The sequence below is a fragment of the Castor canadensis genome, chromosome 15, assembly GCF_047511655.1.
Source record: "Castor canadensis chromosome 15, mCasCan1.hap1v2, whole genome shotgun sequence".
NCBI classification, from domain to species: Eukaryota; Metazoa; Chordata; class Mammalia; order Rodentia; family Castoridae; genus Castor; species Castor canadensis.
Genome location: NC_133400.1, coordinates 36,481,363 through 36,508,392, shown reverse-complemented (window position 1 = coordinate 36,508,392; position 27,030 = coordinate 36,481,363). Strand labels below are relative to the sequence as shown.

The following is a 27,030-nucleotide window of genomic DNA, read 5'->3' as shown; positions in this document are numbered from 1 at the left end:
GCAAACTTATCAGTCCTACCCAGGAGGGGCCCTGGCAGAGATGGGAGCCCTGGGAGTCAGGGAAATCCCCCCAGTGGTCAGACTGAGTTTGACTCTTCCATGTCCAGTCCTACAGAAGTGACTTTGGGAAGCAGAACTCCAGGCAGTGTCAATGACAGGAGACCAGTTTTTCCTCAGAGGAAGGAAGACACCAATCTGTGTTAGCCTCTCCTGGTCCCTCCCTGCCCCTCATAAGAAGAAACTTAGGACCAAGTCTGTAAAACTGCACTCCCCTGTGAAGGCTTGAGTACTTGACCAGTGTGGTCTTTTTAAGTCAATCCTTTTAAAACTTCAGGTAACACATAAACATCCAGATGCCCTGCTTGTCATGAAAAACCAAAGGGAGTTTGAATCATGTGGCATAAGCAACTGACCTCAACTTCCTGAATGGGGCAAAGAGACAAAGGTGAGCTCATGTGTGCTGTTGCCACATTTGGAGTCCACTCAGCATCTTTTTGGCTCCAAAACATTGCTAAAGGGAAACTCACCTGTGAGCCCTTGTCTAGCCAAAGACCCAGCCACCAGGTGCTGAAGGCGGAGCTGCCCATCATGAGGAGGAAGAGGGACACTATGAAGAGGGACAGAAGGTAGCCTGCAAGAGGAGGGGCAAGGCCCAGGGGGTTACAGGTGGGAGGAGGCTCATACCTACCTCCCTCAAAGCCCAGCCCTTGGAGGTTTGGAAATTCAAAGCCCATAAGAAAAGGACTCCCACCCCCGGGGAATGACCTTTAGTTGGTCAACTAAAGGTGTCTGGATATTGGGCCCCTGGCACCTCAATAAGGACATCTGTTCCATCTGCTTAGAAAATGGGTCCCAATTGTCATCATATTGAAAAATACTTCAATGTGAAGTTTAATAGGAGGGATTCAGAATTCTCTAAAAGCAAACCGATAAAAACCCCGTCTTGTTGGGGAGAGATTGGCCATGAGACAGGCGTCTTGTGTAGTGACAGGTGATGAGGTGGTGGTCACCGCATATAGCCATCAGAGTGAGCATGTGTAGAAGAACCATCACTGGCTAGAGCGGCTGCCCACTCAGCTCCAATAAAACAGAGCCTGGCAGCTTTAATGTAGATAAAAAATGATTCCACTTAAAAGACTGTATTACCAGACTTTAGCTTTTAAGGAGGGAAAAATAAAAGCATTGATAAACAGCCCCAGTGTAAAGAGAGTAATGATAAAAGGAATCACAAAATATGAACACAACAGTTTAAGAACACATTTTAAAAACGCAAATGAAGTCAAGAAACCCATTGTTTTATACCAAACCTCCAGAAGCCTTAATGTACGTGTGATATGTTCTCCAGGTCACAATTCCTTTCCGGGGGGATTCAGACTGGACAAGCTGGTGCACAGGAGCTGTGGAGACCAAGATAAAGCTGTGGCCTTCTGACCAGGGTGGGAGGTCAGTGATGCTGGCACACACCACTCCACCACCGAGGGCACTTATGACCCTCCTTCTATTTGCCTTGTGCTCCCAAGTTTCTAACACACTTTTGCTCATCTCATTTTATTTGATCCTCATCAGAGCCCTGTAAGATAGGTGACTTCTAAGAAATATCTATTAAGTAACTTCTCTGCCCAGCCCTGGGGTTAAAGGAATTGTGTTGGTCTTTCTCCTAAAAGCAGACCCTAGGTAGAAGATATGAATCTATACAAAATCGGCCCTTGGTGTCCATGGGTTGTGCATCTGTAGATTTAACTAATCTTGAGTTGAAAATATTTGAAAAGAATTGCATCTATACTAAACATACACAGATTTTTGGTGTCATAAGTAGAACAGAGGTGACATAAAGTATATGGAAAGATGCATGTAGGTTTTATACAAATTTTACACCATTTCATATAAGGGCCTTGAGCAACCCCAGCTCTGAGCATCCCTGGGGTGGTCCTAGAACCAGTCCTCTGATGATACTGAGGGGTGACTGCAGTTTATTTATTTGGGAGCTAAAGGGAACTTACTATTCCTCTTACTATTGTAAGCAGAACAACATCAAACCAGCAAGACCTATGGGCAAGTTGAGCTTAGCTTATGCTTGTGTAGAGAGGTATCCCTGTCTGTGGAGACAAACAGCTCGGTGCTTCTTGTCATGCAGCGAGGGATTCAGATTTTCTTGTGTCAAGTCCTCTTGGCCATTGGGGGGAGGGCTACTCCTTCAGGAGGTTAATTTCCCAGCTTGACTTGCAGCTACCAGAGAGAGTCCCCAGGAAAAGTGACCAGAGCACCCACAATGTCTTCTCCAAGGTGAGCAGGAAGGAGGCCATTCTTCTCAGAGTCCATACCATGCAGAAGGAAGCCCGGGACATCTTCCTAAGTCAGCTTCTGTGTGGGCTCCAGACCTCCTCCACAAGGCTGTCTAAGGCCTCTCTACTCACCAACGTGAAGGGAAAAGCCCTCCAGGAATGCAAGGCACAGCAGCTACCAGCATGGATACTGAATACTGTCTCCTCCCTCCTCCATAGACAGGCACAAAAAAACGCTAGCTCCAAAGCAGAACCATCCACTGTACTTGGCTTTGATAAACAGAGATGAATAGAGCTGGATGAATGGGGCACCTGACACATGACTCTTTCACACCTCAAAGGCACCCCACTAAGCACAGCCACCATTATATTCTCTGCCTGGGAATCTGTGTGCTTCTTTGAAAATGTTCAGCTGGATGTTCGCTTATTGTGTCTCCCTCATGGGCTGCAGAATGAGGGAGATGCTGGCATGTGGGCAGAGCCTAATGAACCATATCCTAGGGTGCTCAAGGAACCCCTTGGTCAATCCCTCTGCATCCTGCCAGGAGGGTTGCTGGTACCCTTTTGGCCTTCACTGTGTTTTAGAAATCGCTCAGGTGCCAGGCGAGGCAGGCAGTGCTGCCTTTGACTAGTGTGTAAGCTTCTTCCCTTCCTACAGCTTTCAAAGAATTGAGGAGCCCCGTGTTTTATCCTGGAGGATGGGGTCTCTCTCCAAAGTGACATTTCGCAATTTCATTTTCCTCTCCTGAAGAGGGTGGGTGGTGAGGACATGAGGAGTAGGGATTACTCTTGCCACAGATCCCCAATCCTGGGCAGCCTGGACTTTTCCCTGAAAAGCACAGAAGACACATCCGGGTACTTCCCTTCAGCTCAGGAAGCCTTCAAAGCAGTAAAAATAAGTTGTCTTTGCAAATGTGCTTGCATACATGTCACAAGCAACACTCTTGGTGCCAAATGCTACCCATTCCCTTCATAGTTTAACATTCCTGAAATCTGGATATGCCTTCTATCCCATAGTAGGCAGTGTCATTTAATTGGTAGAGACATTTTTCTAAGTGGTACATAAAATGACTGGGCTTAAAAAATGGATGGGATCCTAAATTTGATGAAATGCATTAAGTTTGCTTGCTTTTTTTGTTTTTTTTTGAGACAGGGTCTCGCCATCTAGCCCAGGCTGGACTTGAACTTGCTACATAGCTCAGGTTGGTCTCAAACTCATGACCTGCCCGCCTCAGCCTGAGTACTGAGATTACAGGTGTGCCCTATCTATAATCTAGCCAAATGTAAAGTTTGTTTTTGTTTTTTGTTTTTGTCAGCTACACATTTGTGAGGATCAGGACTCTAATCTAAAAAGCCACCCTACTGTGGGCATTTTGAGGAATTGTGACTCCTGCCCTGTTAGAGTCTGGCACAGGGCAGGTTACAGACTTGGTGCTCAGGGAATGAGGAATGACTGACAGATGGAAGGCAGCAGTCTAAGAAGTCTGGCCCTCACCAGGCTCATTTCTCCTCCCTAACTTCTTGGATGATTCTGCCTGCAACTTTAAGCCCTCTATTCCTCTCTGATCCTCTCACCTTAGCATCCCTAGCAAAGCCTTTGAGGATCAGCCCAAAGGTGCCCCCACTGGGAAGCTCTCCCTGGCCTGTTTGTTACTCCCACCTCAACTCCCCTTTACCCTATCACAGTTTCCCACAGCTAACCACTTGCTTGTGATACCCACTAAAATATAAGACCTCAAGAACATGGGTCTCTCTTCTTTCTCTCCCTGCCTAGCTTAAAACCAGCACACAGTCCAGTGCTATTTCTTGAACGAATAAATCACCTTATCCCACCTCAAGCCTGTCCCTGTTTCCTCACTTTTGTGCTTGCTTTTGTCTCTAGTTAAATCCTGGGCATTGCACTTTGATAATAATAACTATTGAAGGTCACTGTGCTAATCACTTTATGTAGTGTCTCATTTAATCTTGCAGGAATCTGTGAAGTTGTTTCTGCTCTTTTCCCATTTTATGTATTAAGAAACTAAGGTTTAGAGTGGTTGAGTATCTTGCTCAAAGTCACAACACTAGCCAGTGGTAGAGCTAGAATTTGGACTCAAGCTCTGTGTTAGTCAGACTTTTCATCTCTGTGACCAAATAGCTGGGAGAAACAACTTAAGGGAGGAAAGATTTATTTTGGCTCACAGTTTCAGAGTTTTTCCATCCTTTGTGGCAAGGAAAGCATGGCAGAGCAGCTCCCATCATGATGGCCATGAAGGAGGGAAAGAGAGAGAGATTATGCTAGAGGGTATCCCTTTTTCCCCTTTTTAGTCCATCTGGGCCAGCCTATGGATGGGGCTGCCCACATTCAGAACAGGGTCTCTCCCTTAGTGAATCTTCTCTAGAAACACCCATAGACATACCCAGAGTGTGTTTTCCTAATGTCCTAGGAGTCCTTCAATGTAATCAGGTTGCAATCAAGATCAGTTATCACAAGTGTTACACTACAGTGCCCTGTACAATTCTAGCTGCCCAAAATGACATCCACCATGCCCATGCTTTTCTATCCAAACCATAGATGCCCAGCATATCCTGAGGATATGTAACCAAGGGAAAGAACAGTAAATACCTTTCATGTCTCCAAGTTCTGAAACTGCTTCAGATTCTTTTCCTTCAACTCCTGGAGCTCCTGGAGCCAAAACTAGGGTGAGAAATAAAGAGAGCTCTGTGTCCATTCCTGAGCTAGGAGCAGTAGGAGAGGTGGGACTGTAAGTGTGACTGTACCAGCCTCTTCATCTCTCTCAGCAGAGCTCTCCTTCAGGGCTTCCACCATGGCTGCATTGTAAATGTGCTCAGGGTCCTGAAGAAAAATGAAATTCCTTCTGAAAGCTAAATGACAGAACTTCTTCCAGGTAGGAAATCACAAGAGGAGGCTCTGGCATCCCCCAGCCAGGTACATAGAGCATTACCTTGAACTGCAACCCTCGGAGATTATAAATCAGCTTTGCATAACGTCCTCTCTCCTCCATTAACTCCTTGTGGGTCCCCTTTTCACAAATCTCTCCATCTTCTAACAAAATCACTTCATCACAGTACTCCAAGAACTGCAGAGACAGTAATGTGATCTACAATGAACTTCTGTCTTGGAGGCAGGGAAACAAGAGCCCAAACCAAACTCCGTGTCCCGGGCTTGATCTTAGCACTATTGACATTAGGGACCAAATAATTCCTTGTTGTGGGGCTGCCCAGTGCAGTGTAGGATATTTAACAGTCTCTCAGGTCTCTATCCACTGGATGCCAGTAGCAAGTTGTGACAAGCCAAAATGTCTCCAAACATTGCCAAATGCCCCCAGGGGACCAGATGAGAATCAGTGATCTAGTTCTTGTCATCTTCTGTACACAAAAGCCAGCTTTGGGCTGTTGCAGTAAGTCTCCCTTTGCTTCTGTTCCCTAAATGAGCTGCCCTACAAAGATATGTGATGGTGGACATTTGGAAAATGAAGTCAACAGTCACTGCAGCCAAAATTGGGTAGAGAGGAAAGACGATCTCTCTCTCCTTCCCTCCCCCATCTTCTTGATAGCATTACAAGGTCACTTGGCACTCCACTGAGCTTAGGAGAAGAAGGCCATGTGCACAGGCCACACTCCTAGGCCTGACAATAATGTGGGCATGCCCCATTTTGCCCAAAGCACCCGTTTTTCTCATTTGAATTACCTTCATTTCCACACCACTCCTGTGATCAAAGTGTTCTGTTAAGAGGGGCTTCCTGTCATTTGGAAATTAGACAGAGCTCTCCCCATAAGATCAACCCATCAAGGCAGGAAGGCCCCTCCTAGAGATTGAAGATGGCTCTATCTAAAGAAGCAGTAGGGACCAGAGGCCTCTTCTTATACAACAGTGTCCATCCAAGGTCAAGTTAACCTTGGATGCTCTCGATTAGAAGCCTAAAAGAAGCTGCATTTGGTCATTGTGCACCAGACAGGGGTGGGGCAGTGCCCAAAAGGTTAAAGGACAGCAGTTCTTACAGCTCAGACAGTTCTGGCCTTTATGCCTCCCTCTGAATAACTGTCCGGCTGCCTGTCCACTTCCCCAGACAGCCCAGATGGTAACAGCCTGGTTCTTAGTGTCCACTTGAGACGCTTCCTGACAGAGGATTTTTCCAGAAGACAACTTCTCACTTTTGCCCAGGGTCTTCTAATTTTCAAAGCTCACTCGCTCTCTCTCTCTCTCTCTCTCTCTCTCTCTCTCTTTCTCTCTCTCTCCCCCGCCCCACCCCACAATCCAGTATTTCAAGAAAGCAGGCAGCTTTCTTATCAGCTGATTTTCTGAGGTACCAGAGGGCCTGTTACAGTCCCACAGCCTTTTCTGCCTGTGCCAGGGCCTATGCCCCAGCTGTGGAATCCCCAGATCACCCTAGCAATACTGGGCAGCTTTGTTCTGCCAGCTGTCACAAGGCTGACTAGGGTTAGACATTAGATGCTGGCCACTGGCCTCATTTCATTTGTTTCTTCAAGTCAATAGAAGAGCGATCATCCAGCCCAGCCACTCAGAAGCATCCAAAGGAAAAGCAGTACAGAAATGCTCTCTGGAAAAACCCAAGGGCTCCAGTTCTGAGGCTCTGAATTCCCTCCTCCCTGACAACACAATGGATGGGATGGCTGGGCCAAGAGTCTGGTGCCACCTGGTGGCTGTGCATTTTCTAACACACAAAAAGTGAGCTATAATGACCTTGGAGAAAGGTAGACTCTGAGGCTGGGGAAGTGACAGTGCTTGCCTAAGGTCATGTTGCTCACTGGTGAGTTCCAAAGATGACCAGGGCTGGGGCTCTGACCGCTCCATTATGACTCCTGAAGGAACAACTCTGACTCACACTTGTTAAGTGTGACGTATCACCCTCTCAGGAGAGCCCTCCCACTGCTGTTTGTCTCCAGGGACTGGACATCCATGGGCCAGTGCTATGGTTACCACGTGTAACACCCTGGCAGGTCATTACTTGGGGACCCAGAATAAATCTGACCTTCCCCTCTACCTTGACACTTAGGAAACCAGGAGCTCATGTCCACCCACCTGGCATAGTGCTTCCTGGATGCACAGAGCCTGAGGAAACAGGCAGAACCACATGTACAAAGTTATAATGCTTGGAGCTAATTCTGGGGCCAAATTCTAGCCCTGGACAAAGGCTGGCTAGGGGGAAGGGCCACAGTGATGGCAAAGCTACTTTCCCAGGTCTGTGAGAAATCCCTCCCTTTTCAGGGTGGTCCCCGTGGCCTCTGTCAGAAGATCCTTAAATACTGGCTGCAGCATCCAGTAGCCATAGCAGCATCACTTGTTGCTGCCCCCTTCCTATCAAGCTTGACCCTTGCAAGGAAATGAAGACTACCTCATGCCTCAGTTCAGGCCTTTGTGGAACCTGTTTTCCACAGGAGAGAGAAGATGAGGCTTCTGTCCCCCTGCCCCAGTGGGCTGTGTCCTAGATCAGGGCAATTCCTTCAGATCTCTTCTCCTAAGATAGACACCCCCAACACACACACACACACACACACACACACACACACACACACACACACACTGTACATCTCTGTGGACTCCCCATGACAAGAAGAGAGGGAGACCACATGACAGAGGGGAACCTTGGCTTCTCAGGGTGAAGGATCCTAGATTCCCAACAGACATGCAGTACCCTTATGTGGGATGGTGCAGCAAATACAGTCCCTACCCTACCAAATCTTCAAGCTCACTCAGCACAAGCCTAGTCACTTTCTTCAGCAAGATTCATGTTCCACAGCCTGAAAGAGACACCTCCCCACAAAGGGCAGGCTTAGAGCAGGGAGGAGCTCCCCCAAACCCTCAGCCTTAGCCTCAAGTCCTGACCTCCAGTCTCTTTCCCTTGGGGTAAAGACTGGAGCATAGGGGCCTCTCATCTAAGGGGTATCCCTTCCCACCATCCTCAGTTAAGGTGCCCCTTGCCTCAGACCTGTCCAGCCCTTGTTAATAGAAAGGTGGGGTCTGAAGAATATTCCCAGATACTCTGCTCCTTATCACCAGTGGCCCAGAGCTCAGGAGGGATCTTGTGCCCACCCACATGGAGGGTCAGTTGCTCCTGGACAATTTATTCCCTGGTGGAGGAAAGGTCTTGGCCCCACTGAACCCATAGGCAGAACTAATGGAGGCCATGGGACTACTTGAAAGCCAGAGTGGCTTCTGGAAAACATCACTGTCTCCTACATCCCCTGTGCCATCTGCAGCCTGCCCAGGTGAGGATGCCTTGGATGTGAAAGGCAGGTTTAGACAGAAGAGAAGGCTGTCAACATTCAGGTACCACACTCATCTTGAAACCTCATGAATCCTGCATGTCCTGGTCACCTGCAGCTGGTGGGTCACGAGGACAACAGTCTTCCCCCTGAGTGTCTTCTTAATGCATTCTTCAAAGACATGCTTCCCCACATGGGCATCCACGGCTGACAGGGGGTCGTCCAACAGGTAGAGCTGACGGTTGGAGTAGACAGCGCGGGCCAGGCTGATCCTCTGCCTCTGTCCCCCAGAAAGGTTGAGACCCCGCTCCCCAATCTGCAGACAGAGACAGTGACACTCCCCATCATCAAGTCCTTCCTGCCTCACTGCAGTCCTCAGGACTCAGGGCAAAGACAGACAGACTAGGTATCTCCTTGTCCACCATGCTAGACACAGGTGAAGGCAAGAGCTCCACTTCTCACTCCCTCAGGAAGTCCAGTGGGCAGTGCCAACTAGGAAGCAGCTCTTCCCACCAGAGTGACAGATACCTGCCTCATGGCATCCCCAGCCCAGTGCATTGCTCTCAGGGAGGAGCTACATCTTGACCAGTAACACTAAGTGAAATCACACAGGAAGCTCCGGAGAATGGATCAGTGAACAGGAGACATGGATGAGAGCAGAGGGACAATGAGCCCTGTGCTCATTATCATATCCCTAAGGCCTGACACCTGGCAGGGCACAGAATAGATACTCAGTACCTCTTTATTGAAAGGATGTAAAGCCAAGAGTTCTTGCTTTAGGGAATTCTATCCTACTGGGCCCAAGGTGCACCCCCATCGTGTTCTGCTATTCAGGTGTTGTTTGGGTGCTAGAGACACTTGAAGCTGCTCAAGAAAAATGACCTATTGGAAGATCACACTTTTGCAGAAAGTTATACACAAAAAAATGGCACCAAGCAGAATTCACCCAGTGCCAACCCAGAAGCATCCTGGGAGTAATGTGAGGCTATGGGCTTGGGAAAGTCCTCCTCGAGGAGGTGAATTAGGAGATGGACCTCAAAGTGGGTAACAACTGCAGGAGCAGAGACCAGGAGGCTAGGAGGTGGGTGGACACAGGTAGGGGTGGTAAAGGCATAATCTGGAAAGGGAGGCCAGGACTGAGCACACCAGCCAGGAAAGCTGGTGGCTTCCCTGATAGGCAGACTGAGGACACCATCAGAAAAAGGCCATGCACTCTCAGATGGTCTTTTCTTCAGAGATTTTAGCTTTCTGAGCTCCTCAGGGCTCATGGGGAAAGTGCGAAGACCGAAAAGGGCCCAAACAGGCAGTGGAGATAGGAGAGTGACATGGTGACTCGCCTGTGTCACCTGAGTTAACAGGCTCAACCAGGATCATGCCAACACTTTGGGCAAGCACCCCAGGGCCAATGTTTGGAGATAACACCACACTCCCAGGCTGGGCAGAGTCAATGAGGCAAAAAGGGGCCCCTGAAACTCCAGCTGTACTCCAGATACCAGCTCTGGAGGACACAGCTGGTCCTGGAGGTGAAGAAGCCTAACTTCCCCAGAAGTGACCACAATGAACCAAACACGAATGGGTTTGGTGCCACAACCATTATGATCCCCACCAAGGATGGAGCATCTGCATGTGGGTTCATGGGCAGCTGGGCAAACAGACCACCTAAGCTGGGGTGGGCTTCCATCCCAGCTCTGCTCACCTCAGTCAGGTCTCCATAAGGAAGGCTACTCAGGTCCTTCTGAAGACCACAGACACGGACAGTGTGCTGATACCTGTGGGCACAGAGGTCAGAAGGCAGTGTGGGGAGAAAGACACCTGTTGTCCCCACTAGGACAAGGTGAGGAGCTGTCAAGTGCAATAATCATGGCTCCCTGGCCAGTTGCTTTGTCTTTGAAGACCCAGGGCAGCATTCCCTTGACTCCTGGATCTCTCCTCGACCTGACACAGAGTTGACTTGGGGTTGGCCCCATCTCTTTCAGGGTTCCTGTCATACAGAGAAGGTGACATCAGTGTCATGAAAACCTGGAGGAAAACATAGGGGTGCCAATTGTGGATGCTGCTCCTCAAGTCAGAAAAGGGGGTCAACCATGTGGGCTGAAGTTACTGTGGATGACTTCCAGGAGGATACATGACCTGAATAGAGAGAGGATGTGTGTGGTGGAGCCTGACAGCAACAGCTTGGGGTGACCACAAATGCCAACCTGGCATCTACTGAGCCCGTTCTGCTCCTGAAAGCCACTCTCTTCACCCATGTCTCTTACCAGGTTGGTGACAATAGGCTTCTCCTCCTAGGACAACCAAGAACACTGAGGCACAGAGCACACTGCCTAAAGGGGAGAGAGACTAAGCAGGAGTTTGACCCTAGCTCTTGGGCCTTTTGACCTCTCTTTTCTTCCTCAACATCACCCAATGTCAAATCCATTCAGCAGATCACTGCCCTTTCTCTGTACCTTTCACAGCCCCTTCAGACTTCAGAACCTTGGAAGCAAAGATTCACTGAGCCTTCTGTGTGTCCCCATGGTGTCCTGCACACTGCAGGTATTTGGTAAATATTTGCCCTCTGAACTTTCATATTATTAATTAAGGAAGTATCCTTCCAGCCTGCTTCTATGGAAAAAAAGCACTCCAGGTGGGGATGGGAGAGGCCTAGTTACGTGAAGGCCAGAGTCAGGAGACTGGAGTGGAACACTTTCACTGGTGCTAAGACTATCATTCTGGTCAGGCCTTCCTGCCACACTTGAGCCTTCTGGTTACAGGAAGGAGGAAGGAAGGTAACATGGCTCTTGCTGGAGTACACATGCTGGCCAATGCTAGCCAGCAGTATTCTGATACAACCTACAAACTTTGTAGTTTCAAACAATAAGACAAGGAAGTTTAAACCAAAGCCAGATTCCAACAACCAACTCTGTTTCTTCACTTTCAGCACTGTGATGCTTGGAGAAGGTCTGAGTGCCCCAACCACCAGGCAGCTCCAAGACACAAATCTACCATTTAATAGTTTTGACCTTGAGCAAGTCAACTCACCTCTCAACTTCAGCTTCCTCATCTGAAATGGGAATCTAATAAATCTAATAAAATGGGGATCTAATGCCGGGATCTCTCCTAAACAAGTGGTTATGGGACTCTAATGAAAGGATGCCCGTGGCAGTACATCAAAGTTGACAAGGAATGCTAAGAAGCCATTACTTTCCAGAACTTACCATAATGGCCACAGGGTATGAATAATTATAACTGGAACTTTGCTTTTATTGCAGTAGATCATTTTGAGGACACCTACAGCAATATATCCTGATGGCACTGATGTGAAGTGACAATGTAATGGTTGATTAATTCCATGTCTTCTGCTCACGTTTTCAAGCAAAGTTTTGGTTAGTCAGCCTAAAGCAAAATTACCAGATTCATTTTTCTCCCGTCAGACAACATATGCTGTGTTACAGAGAACCTCAGAACATATGGTGCTCTGCCCTGAGAATGAAGTGTCAATTGCATCCTCTTCTCAGTGTGTGTTCACAGGTCTGCAGAAGGTGCCCCTCCTGAACTCTTAGGTCAGGAGCAGAAAAACCAGTGCCCATGTGGATCGATGAATGTTTCATTAGAACTCATTAAAGAATCCACTTAGCAATCATTACCAATGGTGTCAGCATCTGTGACAGGCATACCAAATACAACAGAGCCTCATGATTTAAAAGTTAATTTTACCTTTGGTGATTGTACTTTTCTCCAAATAATATGTTTTCTCTCACGTTTCCATGAAAGATCCATGCTTGCTGTGAAACATAGGCCAAAGGTCCTTTGACTGCCACAATCCCTTTCTGCAACTGCATCTGGAGTGACAATGGCAGAGAAGCCTCAGAAGCCAACCTCCATGTCTTTTCCCAGTGCCTTGGCACCCTGACATCCACTTATTCCACAACCATTGGTCATGCAGGTGCAAGAGGGTCCACAGGATGCATCATGGAGAACCCAACTGTGCGACCAGGGTCTCAAAGTCAAACACCTGAGTGGTACCAGGAAGAGAATGTTAGCAAAGAGGTAGTGTGGGGAGGGGGGAGGAGGGTTGTCCTGCTGCCACTTGGAGAGCCCTAGTCACACATATTACCCATGGCAACTACAGCAAGAGCCCATGAGCAGACTGATCGAGGCCCAAGAGTCTCCCTTACCTCCAGGTCCAACTCTCCCTAGCCACATTCCCAGAAGCAGGGCACTACTCATGGATAGTGACATGGTGGGCCTATGCAAAGATGCAGGCCTGGTGAGGTCAGAGTTTCTGGTTTTTCAAGAGGAGTGGAAAATCCAGTTTCATGTGGAACTTTGGGATCTTTTCTTTCTTTCCCCTTCTTTCTCTTCCTTCCTTCTCCTCTTCCTTCCCTTCCTCCTTCCCTCCCTCCCTTCCTTCCTTCCTTTCTCCCTTCCTTCCTTCCTCCCTCCCTCCCTTCCTCCCTTCCTTCTCTTTTCTATTTGGCAGTACTGGGCCTAAAAGAACTCAGGACTTCACGCTTGCTAGGCAGATGCTCTACCACTTGAGCCACTCTAACAGCCTCTTTTTGTATTGGGTTTTTTTTGAGATAGGATCTCACAAACTATTTGCCTCGGGTGGCTTCAACTCATGATCCTCCTGATCTCTGCCTCCTGAGTAGCTAGGATTACAGGCCTGAGCCACCCATACCCACAAATCCACATTTGTGGAATCTGGAGCTAAAATGACAATGACAATAATGATAACAATAACAGGACTCGAATGTATATGGGGGGACTGTCTGTGGGGTCAACAGCAGGAGGAAGGGAGAAATGAAAGGATTGTGAGGGGTAAAGAGGACTGAAGTATGTTGCATATATACATATGAAGACAGCATAATGAAACCCACCAAACACTGCTTGAAAAGGGGAGGAAGGGAGCCAGGGAATGGAAATATAATTGAGGGGGTGAATTGCTAAAGGCATAATGTACAAATGTAGGGAATTATCATAATGAAATTCCCTCCTGTTATTAATGTATCATAATTCAAAAATAAAACTTAAAAATTGAGCAATCCAATTAAAAAGCATGCACATCTGTGGAATTATCACAATGAAATCCCCTATACTGTTACTGTATGCTAATTTAAAAAAAAAGAGCATGCATGGGCTCCAGTATGTGCCCAAGTACACAGTCATTGTGCAGGGTGCTCAGGGCTGATGCTCCCAGGGCAGCAGCAAGGCTGAGGACAGAGAGGAGGGCAGCAAAGGCTGTCAAAGGATGTGGTGCCACTTCAGTTTCTCACTGAACTATACTGGGAGAAGAGACAATGACATTTAAAAAATGACCATAATAATAGTAGTAGTAGATAACAGGTACTGGTACATTTCAGGCACTGTGTTAGGTGTGTGAGATGCCTGTCACCACAATTGGCCTTGGGATTATCCTACCACTACTATTACATGCATTACCTCATTTAATCCTCACTATGGCTATCCTTAGCCTCATTTTATAGATGAGAAAAACAAGGCTCAGAGAAGTTCACTTCTTTGCCAGAGGTTAGACAGCAAGCATGTGTCTGAATCATGTGGTGAACAAGGCAGTCAGGAGCCCCTTGGCTTAACCACCATACCACCCTGCCTCCCCCCCAACAGGGTGAGGGGCCTGATCCCACCTGTCCCATGGGTGAACTTCTGTCTTCTGTGAGAAGTTCCACAGTAGAAGGATAGAAAATAAAAGGGAGCAAATTTCATTCCAATAAACATCAGAACACTCCAAAGAGGGAATAGGCTGAGAAGTATCTGAGCATGGTCACATTGCCTTCTCAGCCTCCTGTGTGTCAGGAGAATTGGGCTGGGTCACCTCCAACATGACCACCAACCACAGGATCATCACAGAAGTACGCACTGAATCCCAGAGCATGGTGGTCTCCCAATCCCATATAGCCCCCACCTCTACCTCCAGGCAGGCAAGAGGCAGTTACTCTTTCTACAGATAGTCAAGTAAGGCCCAAAGAAGTTACTCTTGTTGGTGTTTATCACACACACACACACACACACACACACACACACACACACCCCATTGTGGTGGGGGCTCTACTGAGCCTGGTGTCCTCATTTCTTTAGAGGCACCCCAAGTTCTTCTGTCCATAGGCAATCCCAGCTGTTCTTTAGGAACAGCAAAGTAGGAAGGAGGACTTAAGTTTTCCCCCAGAAAGTTTCTCATTCATTTAAGATGCAACTTTAAAACCCTGACATCATAGAGACCACCTTCAAATACAGTAAGTGGCCTCACCATTTGCCCTGGCATCCCAAAGCTAGAAGCAGCAGAGAACCAGCCCCCTCTCTCTTCCTATGCAAGGTTTGCAGAGCTGTTGGGGCACATGGCTGCTTTAGTCCATGCACTCATCCAACACTCCTTCATTGGGGCAGGTTTGGTGGAGCATCTGCTCTGGGCAGACACTGGAGCACATATGGGGGCTGTGGAGATAAATGAGGGCAAATACACCAAAAGTCACCAGAAGTCCACCTAAGCTCCTTCCTTTTCCACCACGCTGCCATGCTGGCTTTTCTAAACCATGACAGCCCCAATCATGGGAAAAACTATGAGTGTAATGATTTATCTTTTCCTTTGACCAAGACAGAGCTTCAGGGAAGGAAGCCCTTACCATCTAACATATGGCCTCCAGGCAAAGCCATGAGTGTGTGAAAAGCCTAGCCCTTGTCTAGCCAAAGGGCACAGAGCTGCCAGGCAGGCCAACCTCCCAAAAAGCATCATTAACCGTGTGTAAAGTGCCCAGTGCAACCAAAGCCATCAGTTGTCCACTGTTCTGCAGCCCCAAAGTCTCCAAACTCTGCAGAAGGGAACCATTTCATCGCTGTGTCCCTGGGCCACCTTCCCATGCTCGCCATGCTGCTTACCTGTCCTAGCAGAGCTGCGATGAGGGAGCTCTTTCCACTTCCAACGTTCCCACATATTCCCAGGACCTTCCCCTATCAGAGAGCAGAAAGAAGGCACAATCACCCTCCCAAGTTCTCAGAAGGTCTTGGGCCAAAGGTGTCGTTCCTGGACTATGCTGACCTAGCCATGTGGGGACAAGGGACTATTGCCACTAGGAGGTGGCAGCTGAAGCCTCACACCCCAGCACCACTACACACAGCCTGGGAGGATGCAGGGATGTAAGTCTTAATTACATGCTATCCCTGGCACAGCACAGCAGAGCACCAGAGGGCTTCTAAAACCGTGTGCAGGCGCTGATGAAAACAATCAGGGGCAGGTCTGGGGGAAACAGGCCTTGGACCTGAGGTTCATCCTACACTCAGACTCCAGGAAAGCAAGTCTAGAAGGAAGACAGCCCAGGGGAACATGAGTAACCTTTGAAGTGTGGAGAGATAGTTGCTTTTCAAAAGTAACCTTTTTATGAATTCCTCCATCATAACGGCTCAATTTTAAAATGCTGAGCAGTTCTCTACTTCAACATGTTGGCTCACAGATTACACTTACAGCTACAAATTTGTTAATCCTGCCATCAAATTGTTATGGAGTGCATTGTTCTGAACACCAGTAGTAATACAATACAGCAAGGAATACGACAGATGAATTTGTGTGTCTCCCCCATAGAGCTTAGGTTTTAGTTGGGGAAGAAACAAGAGAAGTAAATCAAGTACAGAGAAAAGTAAAGCCAGGGAGCGACAGGGAGTGATAGAGGTAGGAACACAAGGAAAACCATCCTGGGAAGAGATGAACATTAGCTTGAATCCTCCCACAAACTGAGCATAATCAAGGATTTAAGTGAAAGCAGCTTGTTTGGGATGTGCAAGTAGCACCAGGAGGGAAGATGGGAAGAGATACAGGAAAGGGAAGGAACCCATGAGATGATATGGGAGGCAAATGAAGCTCCATAGTGAAGGAAGCATTGTGAAACTGAGCGTGATTTTATATAAACACCTTAGCTGTCACTGCGGGAGGGCTGTTCCCTCCTCTGTCAAATCTTAGCACTCTGGGGGTAGGGGAAAGAGCTCTCGGGCCCAGATGCAGATCTGGCCTTGGAAGATGGCCAGAGCACACCAAGACACATGGGCCATGGGCAGTATCTACAGGCGTCACTTCAGGTGACACTGAAGTAAGACCTGTGGGAGGTGGGGTAAGGACAGAGGGACAGTCCATGTGGAGACTCTGAGGAGGGAGTGCACCCCTGCTGCGTTCAAGCAGATAGTGCTTGTGGGCCATTCTGGAACATTCTCATGTAGACTTGCTCCCTGCAATTCCTCAGAGCAAAAATGCTCAACATGGTGCCAGATATGGCCAGCACATGTGGGTTGCCACCTGTCATCAATAGCTCCTTTGACAAATCTTTACTGCATGCCAGGCACTGTGCTAACCATTGGTGAGAAAACCGTCATCAGGGCAGGTCCTTCACAGGTCCACAGTATCACTGAAGCTGCAGGTATGTGAAACTGATCCTTTTTAATTCCTCTATAAAGACCTTGAGGGACTGGGACATCTTGGAGACTTTAGGTCCAGCTTCTCTGTATACTTCGCTGTCCCTTGAGTCCTGGCCATTTCTTGTAACCAGATCAAAGCCTTCTAGATCCATCCTTGTCTCCAGTAGAAACCCCATGGAGCCTACACCCTTTGGCTTTATTCTTTTGGCTTTTGGGGGAGGAGGGTTGTTTTATTTTGTGGGTTTTTGGTCATTGGAGGCGTGCCCTCAAAGAGATTTTTGGGACTCAAACCTCTTCTTTTTCTGTTTCCTGGCACACAATGTAAGTGATTTCCTCTGCTCCAAGCTCCCTGTTATGATGTTCTACCTGTGAGAGGCCACAGCCATTAGGCAACTGATCTGGACTGGAACCTCCAGAATTTATGCCAAAATAAATCTTTTCTCTTTATTAGTTAATTGTCTTGGGTTTCTCACTGTAGTATAGTAATAGAAACCTCATATAATATACCCACCTTTCTCACGGCAAAGTTTATATTGTGCAGAACTGATTTGGGGCTGCCACTTTGCTCCTCTGGGGTAGATCCCTGGGCTGATGGACAATGCCCACTGTGTATGTCCAGCTTCTGTTTCTTGAAAAAGTGCCTTTTCTGGTTCTGCACTTTCTTTGGGTCACTTTTCCTGTAGGCTCCTTGCTCCCATGTCAAAGTAGCATTTGCCAAAAGCAACATAGTATCTGGGTCTTCTGGTTGGGTGATGTAAGATGGGGGTTTTTTAGCTATGAGAATTTTCTAAGATTAAAGAGACAAAATTAAGTGGGCAGACATTACCTAACTGTATCTTCTAATGATCCCAAATCCATTCTACTTAGGACATCCAGGACTACCCAGAAGCTATTCCCTGGAGAAGCTGCAGCAGAAATAGTCTTCTCATTCCACTAGGCTACTACCTGGGACGGATGCCTCTTAACTGAGTCTCCCATATTTGAGAATGCTACCCTTGTGCCCAAGAAAGTCAGTCTTAGTCAGTTTTTTCATGATGCTTGCTCTTCACTGCTTGACTCTGAAGCAAATGGAACCAAGGGCATGTGCTCAGTCTCTGCTCTGTCTACTTCCCAGATCCCCACTCAGCTCAGTTCAACAAAACATTGCCAAGTGGTCATCAAGCCAGGCTATGGGGTAAATAGCATCACTCTTGCTTTGAAAAGATTTGTCTGGAAGTAAATGGGAACATGCATAGGACTTGTCAGTGAAATGTGACAAGGACAAAGAACTGTAGTTGCCAGTGAAGGAACTTTGGGTTCCTCATCCTGAAGGTCCATGTAGTTGGTACCTCAGCTGCGCTGAGTGTCAATCAAAGATGAAGGAGCGGGGATAGAACGAGGATATTTGAGTGCAGGACACAGCATAGGTAAAGACAGGGAATCAGACAAAAGCCTGGCTTGTTGGGGTGTGGGAGGCATGAAATAAGTGATGCAGCACTACTGGGTCCCAGAGCTCAAGGAGGAAGGGGATGGGAAGCAAAGTGAAACAAAGCCGAGGACCCACTGATGGAAAGCTTGAGTTCAGGATGGGTGGGGGGGGACTAGGATTCAAGTATTTGGAGCAGGTAAACCAGTCATCCTACAAAGATTTTAGTAGCACTCTAGGGGCTAAGTGCAATATGGATTTGAGGAGGACAATGTTGGAAAAGGAGGCTTGGTTTATAAATCACTACGATAGTTCAGGTTCAAAATTATGGGGTTTCTGAATAAAGGTGATGGTGATAGTGACAGAGTAGAAGTTGGGGGTTCAAAAAACACCCTTCTGCTAGTCTGAGAAGCACCTTTGGACTTTTGTTTCTGAAATCACAAAATATACGATGAACGTGATGGTGGTGATTCTTGTGTTGCGCTCAAAAAGTGGTTAAGAGGGCATATTCCAATCAAATCTTACAATGGCGCCTGTTAAAACTGAGGCCACATGGTGACCAGAAGGTGACTCAGCAGGGTTCTAGATTGGCTGGATGTGGAAAGTAAGACAAGGGGCCCAGGAATCAAGGATATTTGAGATGGCTTCCAGGTTTCTGGTCACGGTGAATAAGACCACCCAGTCATTTCACGGATGTCTGAAAGGATGTCTTCTTCACTAAAAAGCCCTTCAGTTTCCTTTCCTCACCTGAACTGCAAGACCACTTTATCTGCCCTTCTTGTCTGTACCATGTACATAAATTACTAGGGTACCTGGTCCTATGCCAGAATGACATACTCTTAGAAATAAAGACTCTCTTATATTTGCATCTCTCACATGTCTTAGATACAGGAGACACTTAGTAATTCTTTAATGGATGAGTAAAGTGACTAATTGGTGACAATGACAAGGCACCCCATCACCACACCCAGCAGAGGATAAGCAAGGTAAAAGTGAATTGCTCAGGGCAAGCTCACCCCCACTGTGGAAACAACTTAAGATTTATGGCTCTGATGAAGAACAGAGTTCAGGAACATCATCTCCATGTACAGAGACACCATCTTGTGTTTTCTACAAGGGCAGGCCACCTACAAAACTCTGACAGCTCCCCTCCATGCACATTCACTGCTCCAACTCTGAATGGATACTCTTTTCCCAATGTCAATCCAACAAGTGACTTGTCCACTGCATTGGTAGAGCACCCCGGGAATTTGGGGATTTTCCCACCCTCAAATGAAATCCCTCTTCCCTACTCACCCAGTGTTAGTTATACCTTCATTCTCCTTAGAGAGACTCTGGCTTCAGCCACTGCTTTGACCGAGAAAGGCAAGATTGCAATTGAAAACTTCATTACATTAAACATGGCAATGACACTAAATGCCTGAAGAACAAAAGAGAGGTATGAGCATTTAGGATAGGAAGTGGCCTTAGCTCTAAACCATCCTGTCCACGGGGGATAAACTTACTGACGTAAGGAACAGCAGAACAGTTGAAATTCACAGAAGAACATTTTTCATTTCATGGCTCAAAAACCATTCTTTGGCAAATTCAGGGCAGTGACTTCTTAATCTATTTTGCCTTTTGATTTTCACTGAAATGGTGGGAAGTACATCCCCCTGTCTCTGTGATCCAGAGGGAAGAAGATGTGAGGCAAAGCCCTTCACTGAATGCCTTTGGAAATATCCCTCCCTATCACATCTTCATTCAAACTTATACCATTCACTCAAACTTCTGCAGATTCTCCCAGGTCATACCATGCTCTCAGCTGCTCAGGGTGAAAGTCTCCTTTTTCACACACGCAAAACCCCAGGAATGGAGAAGGTGGCTGCCTGGAAGGACCGTTCAGTTCACCCTGCTAGCTGCTAGAGTGACCTCCAGCTCTCCAGCTCCCAGAACCTGGTCTCTATATCCTGCCTCCCATGCTCAGCATCAGAGCACCCCAAAAGCCACCTCCTGTCTTCACTGGAGTCCTTCTCACTGAGCTCTGTGTAGGAGGTGGCTAACACCGGAGATGCTTAATGAAGACAAGTTTCCACCCTTCTACCAGTAACCTGGATGCATGATCTCATCGCTCAGATTTCATCTCATGTGTCCAACTTGTAATTAGCAGCTGCTCTCTAGCCACCTCTCTAAGAAATTAATAACTGCCTACCACAAATCCTGAGAGATCCCACCTGCTGTTGAGCGGGACCCATGGGCAGGGCCTCAGGCTTCAACTAATTCTAGTTACTTTACTAAGAGGATGATGAAGGATGTTCCTATCACATCTGGGCCTAAATACATCCCCACAGAGAACCCAACTCTCTCAGATCCCAAAACACCACCTTGACTGAGGACACCCAGGCCTTGGTAGACAAAACACCTGGCTGCCTGCCATGACCAAGCCCCTCAGGACTGACCTCTTACTGATGAGGCCTTGGCAGAGAAGCTAAATGCAAGGGATTCTGAGCCTAAGAAATAAGAGCTTTGCATTCACAGGATTTGATTTGACTCTAGCTTTCTTCTACAACATCACACTGGAAAATATTAACTACATGCATGTAATTTTGTTTCAAATTGATTTGCTTGATGTACTGTTGTTTGTGCTCATGCAAAGAAGCCATAACCATTGGGCTTTGGTGCATGATTGCCATTTGTTCTGGCTTTGGGTTCAAAGCCCTAGAGTGTGTGACAGTAGCCTGGGCGTGAGTTATTACTTGCTGCAGAACCTGGAAAAACAAAAACACACAAAACCAGAGGGCAGTAATGGAACTAACAGCCCCAGTGATGGTCAGAGCATCCTGCCTGCTCAAACATGACCCTTCCCTTCCCCTAAGATCCCTCATTTGGGGTACATGCTTCCTTTGTAAGCTGAGATACTTGCTTCTCTCTCACCACCCCTGCCTGCCCCTCCTCTCTCAATTTTCCTATAGCTACTTGTGCTGCAGACACTTGGTTTAATATCTTATTGACATCAGGTTAGGGCCATTTTCCCTGCAGCTCAGTGTTTCTTTACTTTGAATTCTCAGGTCCCTTGTAAAGCAGGTAGCTCTCACATTCACCCCAATTTCTCAGGTTCACAACTCACACCCATCTGGCCTAGGTGAGAATTGGGCTAGCAAGCACAGCAAACGCTGACCCAGCACTTAGCGACCAGTTCCACTTAGCAGTTCCACCTGCTTTACCTAAAGTTATTCATTCAGTCCTCACAAGCACGTTAGCAGGCAATAAAACCAATAAAACCAGGACCAAATTCCGTGATTTGCCACAAGTCATAGCTAGGAAGTAGTGGAGTCAGGATTTAAACAGGGCAGACCTGGACCCCACCCTGCCTCTTCCAACCTCCATCCAATTCTGCCCACTGAGAGAATGGCCTCAAGTTCGCCTGTTTACAGTGCACAGTATCTGGACAAAACAGCCAAGTTCTCCTTCGGTTTCGGTTTTTCCTCAAGTATAAAATTATCCTCAAATATTAAGTACCACCACGCCTGCCATAGACAGGGACGACTCATAAAGGGGGCTCCTTGGCAGCCCAAGTGCTTGTTTAAAAGTTGGGGTACCTTAGTCAGGCTCACACTTGTAATCCTAGCTACTTGGGAGGCAGAGATCAGCAGGACCACAGTTCGCAATGAGCCCAGGCAACTAGTTTGCAGGACCCTATCTCAAAAAAATACATCACAAAAAAAAAAAAAAGGGCTGGTGGAGTGGCTCAAGGTATAGGTCCTGAGTTCAAACTCCAGTACCACAAAAAAATAAAAAAGAGGTTGGGGTACCTGTAATCCTAGCCACTGGGAGGTTGATATCAGGAGGCCAGTCCAGGCCAAAAAACAGGCTGGAAGAGTGGCTCAGGTGGTAGAATATCTGCCTATCAAGTGTGAGTTCCTGAGTTCAAACCCCAGCACCAAAAACAAAAAAAGTCAGGGTCAGATGTTAGCATCATCTGGCCTATCATGGTTGCAGGTTCTGATGCCAGGGTGGGACAGAGGTGGGACAGACTTCCCACCTGGGCCTTGCTGGGGATGGGGAGCAAAAACAACCAGATCTAGAAGTGGTTCTTACCACTGGGGCGGTGAGCTTGCGTTTCAGGAGGATGTGACAGGTGAAGGTCGACACGATGGCTATGGTGGACACAATGGGGGCCAGGGCTGAGTTCCCACTTTGGACATATCCAGCTTTCTCCAGTATTTTTCTTTCCCTCTTTCTTATATCTGAAAAATAGAAAACAGTCTGAGGTGGTCAGAGTTTGTATGCCAAGCACCAGCATTAGGAAATGTATGTCTTCTGCCTGACATTTCTGAGGGTTAATGGCTCCTGTCACAGAGTATAAAGGTAAAAGTTCAAGAAACCCTGGGTACAAACCCAGCACAGACTAGGAGCTCAGTACGAGCATGTTGCTGCCATAAGCAGGTGACCTCCAAGGTCCCGTCCACTCTGGCTACTCTCTCTACATATGTGTAAAGAGTCCTACACTCAGATGCCCACAGGGGCCATAAATGACTGGAGTGTGTGGAGGGTGAGACCAGAGGGAGAGTGTAGAATGTAACAGAAGGGGGAGCCCAGACCTCGACCAACAGGGCAGCCGTAGCTCAGTGCCAGGAAGCCAGATGTTACCAGGCCTCTGCTGTTCTGAAGCCTGAGACCTGGACTTTTCTGAGCTGCATCCCTACTTTCAAATGTTGGGAGTCAGTTGGAAAAAAGTTTATAAATACTGTAGGAGTCAAGCAGAATTGGCTGGCCTGAGGACAGCTAAATTGGAGCCATTGTCCCAAGAACAGCCACAAAAGCTGAGGAGCATACCATTTCCTAAATCCCAAGGTCCCCAGGACTTATCCCTGCTCACAAATTAGATCCCTGGTGTTTACAGTTCCCAAGGCCAATTCCAGCCTCATCTGCAAGAGCTTTCCATATGAACACACGCCAGCCGCACTGTCCATGCTGCCCTCTCCACACACTGTCCCATTAGGTCCTGGTCACCATGGTTGACAAGGGAGCAGCTATTGCAATGACCTTTGGACAGGAGGATGCACAGCCTCTGCAGGTTGTTTGCCTTGTAGGTGACAAGGCAGAGCTGGACCCCAAGCTCAGTTATCCACTGCCCAGCCATCCCTTTCTCCGGTGCACCCCACACCCCCACCATCACCTTTGCTCCTACCTGGGGGCTTCCCCCCATTCCTGAGCCCTCTGGAGCTTCTCAGTTCCTCTGTAGCACCTCCCTCACATTATATGACAGAGTGGTTAGCTCACCTGTCCACTCTTTCAGCACATTTTAGTCTAATGCCTACTGTGTGTCAGGTGCTGTGTCAGGTGCTAGGGAATATGGGAGTAAACGGGGTCTCAGGCCTCTGCCAGTGACGGAGATGGGAAATAAATAAACAAACATGATTACAAATAGTGTTGGGTGATCTGAAAGACATGGTCAAGGTGAAGTGACGAAGAAGCAATGGTACGGGCATGTTTGGGACACTTGTCCAGAAATCCTCTTTGAGTCAGTGACATTGAGAGAAGACCTAAAGTCAAGGCAAAGCCACCATGAACATCTAGCAGAAGAGCATTCCAGGCAGGGGCAATAGCAAGTGCAAAGTTCCTGAGGCATCAAGAAGTAAGACATATTGCTCTAGAAACAGAAGGTGGTCAGGCATGGTGATACAGGCTCAGGACACAGAGATCAAGAGGACTATAGTTCAAGGCCAGTCCAGTCAAAAAGTTAGTGAGACCCTATCTCAACAAACAAGTCAGACATAGTGGTAAATGTCTGTAATCTCAGCTACTTAGATGGTCTGAGAGGCCCCAGGCAAAAAGCATGAGACTCTATCTGAAAAATAACTAAGGTAAAAATGGGCTGGGGGGTAGAAGGGCAGACAGATCAAATGGTAAAAAAACAAGCACAAGGTCCTGAGTTCAAACTCCAGTCCAAACTGAAAGAAAACAAAGGAATTTAGGTTTCATTCGAAAGATCCAAATTTCAGTAATCCAAGGATGATAAGAAGCCGTTAAAAAGCCTCCAGCAGGGGAGAGGCAGGATCCAATTAATATTTTAAATAACGAGGAGTGGCTCAAGTGGTAGAGTGCCTGCCTTGCAAGCATGAGGCTCTGAGTTTAAATCTTAGCACTGCCAAAAAACAACAACAATATTTTAAATAATGGATTGCAGTGGGGAGAGGGGAAAGCAGGAGTGTCCACGAGAGGAGACTGGCTTGGGCTTCTCTCAGTGGGACTGAGAGAAGCAGAGGATTCTGGGTATATTCTGGAGTCAGACCCAACACACTTAGGGCTAGCTTTGAGTTACTTATCCATCCTCCCTTTTCCTGACCATTTGTGCAGCTTCTGCAGTTTTACACATAGTAGAAATTTGATATACATTTACTGAACAAAACTGACTTGAGTTACACTGGGTTGGGTTACGTTGAATTAAGTCAGATTGAATCATATCAAATTAAATTGTACTAAGTTGAGCTTGGAGTATGGGAAGGATTTCTGAGTCTTTAGTGAAGTCCTGCAGGACAACTGGTGTCCCAGCCAGGGGCCTTTCTTTCAGCAAGCTCAGGAGCAGGTTTTCTTTCTTTGAGACAAGTTCTTACCATGTAGTAGCCAAGGAGGGTCTTGAACTCATGATCCTTCTGCTCAGCCTCCCAAGTGTGGGATCATAGGCGTGCACCACCATGGTTGGCAGAAGCAGGCTTTCTAAAGCCACTCCCTCAAGTGCAGATACATCTTCAGCCCCAATTACATGCTGTCACTATAGATCCAGAGAGCAAGTGCAACCATGATTCAGACCATTAGTCGACCAACCCACCTGAGTTCATGTCGACAATTATGTAAATGTCCCTGCAATTAAGATTTGCATTTGTATTTGATTGAAATAGTTTTCATATCAACTTTAAAAACCTATAGATGCATCCTTGGGTTTGCTCAAGGAATACTGAGTCAGTGAGCCAAACACATGGAGCTGCTGCAGATGAGGACATACAAGGGGAAGTGCAGGGCAGGAGAGGGAGTAGACATCTTCTAAGTCAAGCAGGTAGCTTGAGCCTACTTTTTTGCTAATCCAATGTGTTAGCAGATTATTTTTGTGAAAGGCACCTGGTCAGTACTAGGACCCATATGTCCCAGTGAAGACCGAACCATATGTCTTCACCCTTGGGTTCATCAGAACAGATGTCTGAATCTGTTATAAAACTGCTATCAACCTTGGAAAAATCCTTTGACCTGCAGAGCAGCTCAGATGGTCCCCTCAGCCCCCTTCTGCAACACTGGCCCCAGGAACCTTAAGAATCCCTTAGAAGAGCACATTCTACAACATAAGTGGCTCTCTAAGCAGCCTCTTGTCCTACCTTGAATGGTGTTTGTGAAAGATTTCTCCCAGGCATACATTTTAATCAGTTTGATGCAGGTCAGAAACTCATTTGTTGTCTGAACTCGCTTGTCTGTCATGGAAACTGCTGATCTTCGGAAAGCTGAATTGAGCTTTGCCATAAACATCTGAAATCAAGGTACAAGCACTGTGTTCAGGGAGAATTGCTGAGTTGCAGTTGGCCTAAAAATCCAGGGATTGGAGCGCAAGTGCCAGAGAAGTTCTAAGGAAAGTTGTCTGAGACCCTTAGTTGAGTCCTTCCCTTGAGTTGTGGTGGCTAAGGTGGCCTGAGGGAACCCACTGGGAATCAGGGAGTAATAGAATGAATTGCCTGAATGCAAGGACTTTGGCAAACTGAGGAAGCTGTCCCCTTCCCCAGAGCATTCAAATTCAAGTTCTTGAAAAAACACACTGTGCCAGCTGAGCTCCAAGCAGGCACAGGCTTCAGGCACACACCCTGGAAATGGGCCTTCTCTCTGATTCCGTGAAAGCCAAATGAAAGGATCTCCAATTGCACAGGCACATCATTACCTGGATCGGGATGAATATGACATACACGGATATCCCAATGAAAGCTGTGGACCCCAGAATGAAAAAGGCGTACACTGCACAAACGACCATTAGGATTGGGATGGTGGCTGGCAAGGGACAAAACAAAGCAGCTTCAAACAAGGAATAGCTGTCACTTGATAGTACATTGAGCACCTGCAAAGAAACATATGGGTTCAGGCTTGGGAAGGGTCACTCAGATGTATCCTCAACCCAGGCTTTCCAAATGCCTGGGAAAGGGAGGGTCACCAACATGATGAATTTTGATGTCTCATTCTGGCATGACTTTGGAGAAGCCAGTCCCTTAGCACTGAGAATCCCAAAGAAGCAAGATGTAGAGCAATGGACATAGCTAAAACCTGCTGCAGACAGCTTGTTGTCTCCCCTGCACCTATCAGCCCTTCTGGATTAACACAACTCTGCTTTGTTCAGGGCAGCAACAGACTGCATCTCCTGGTCTCCTTTGTGGGAGGAGTGTGGCCAGCCCACTGTGAGAGGTAAGGCTCTGTGTGACTGTATGGATGGGAACATGGGGATAAATTCTTAAAAGTAGCTGACTCAACTTAGAAAACACTTTCCTCTTGTTTTTCTCTCCTTCCTCCTAACAACCATCTGAAACATGGTTGGGATGGCTGGATTTCTAGTAGCCATCCTGAGCCATTAGAGGAGTCATATGTTAGGACAATGATGAAGAAACAGGAGGACCCCAAGGTACCCTACCACCCCAAGACTGCCCTCTTCCATACTCCCTTTAAATGGAGTGAAATAAATACATATTGTTGAATCCTCTGTTATTTTTG

General features: G+C 47.3%; 1 protein-coding gene across 1 annotated transcript in view; it reads right to left on the bottom strand.

Annotated features, from left to right (window-relative positions):
* Positions 1-27,030, bottom strand: part of Abcc12 (ATP binding cassette subfamily C member 12) — a 69,040-nt gene that overhangs the window by 23,441 nt on the left and 18,569 nt on the right. Inside the window, exons 6-19 of the mRNA XM_020155440.2 lie at positions 26,213-26,386; positions 25,662-25,809; positions 22,390-22,538; positions 19,625-19,732; positions 17,419-17,694; positions 15,384-15,455; positions 12,207-12,331; positions 10,207-10,279; positions 8,623-8,826; positions 5,228-5,362; positions 5,043-5,118; positions 4,888-4,959; positions 1,308-1,397; positions 528-631 (exon numbers count right to left, since the gene is read on the bottom strand). Of these exons, the coding sequence (XP_020011029.2) occupies positions 528-631; positions 1,308-1,397; positions 4,888-4,959; positions 5,043-5,118; positions 5,228-5,362; positions 8,623-8,826; positions 10,207-10,279; positions 12,207-12,331; positions 15,384-15,455; positions 17,419-17,694; positions 19,625-19,732; positions 22,390-22,538; positions 25,662-25,809; positions 26,213-26,386 (1,806 nt within the window). The remainder of the gene's footprint in view (positions 1-527; positions 632-1,307; positions 1,398-4,887; positions 4,960-5,042; positions 5,119-5,227; positions 5,363-8,622; positions 8,827-10,206; positions 10,280-12,206; positions 12,332-15,383; positions 15,456-17,418; positions 17,695-19,624; positions 19,733-22,389; positions 22,539-25,661; positions 25,810-26,212; positions 26,387-27,030) is intronic.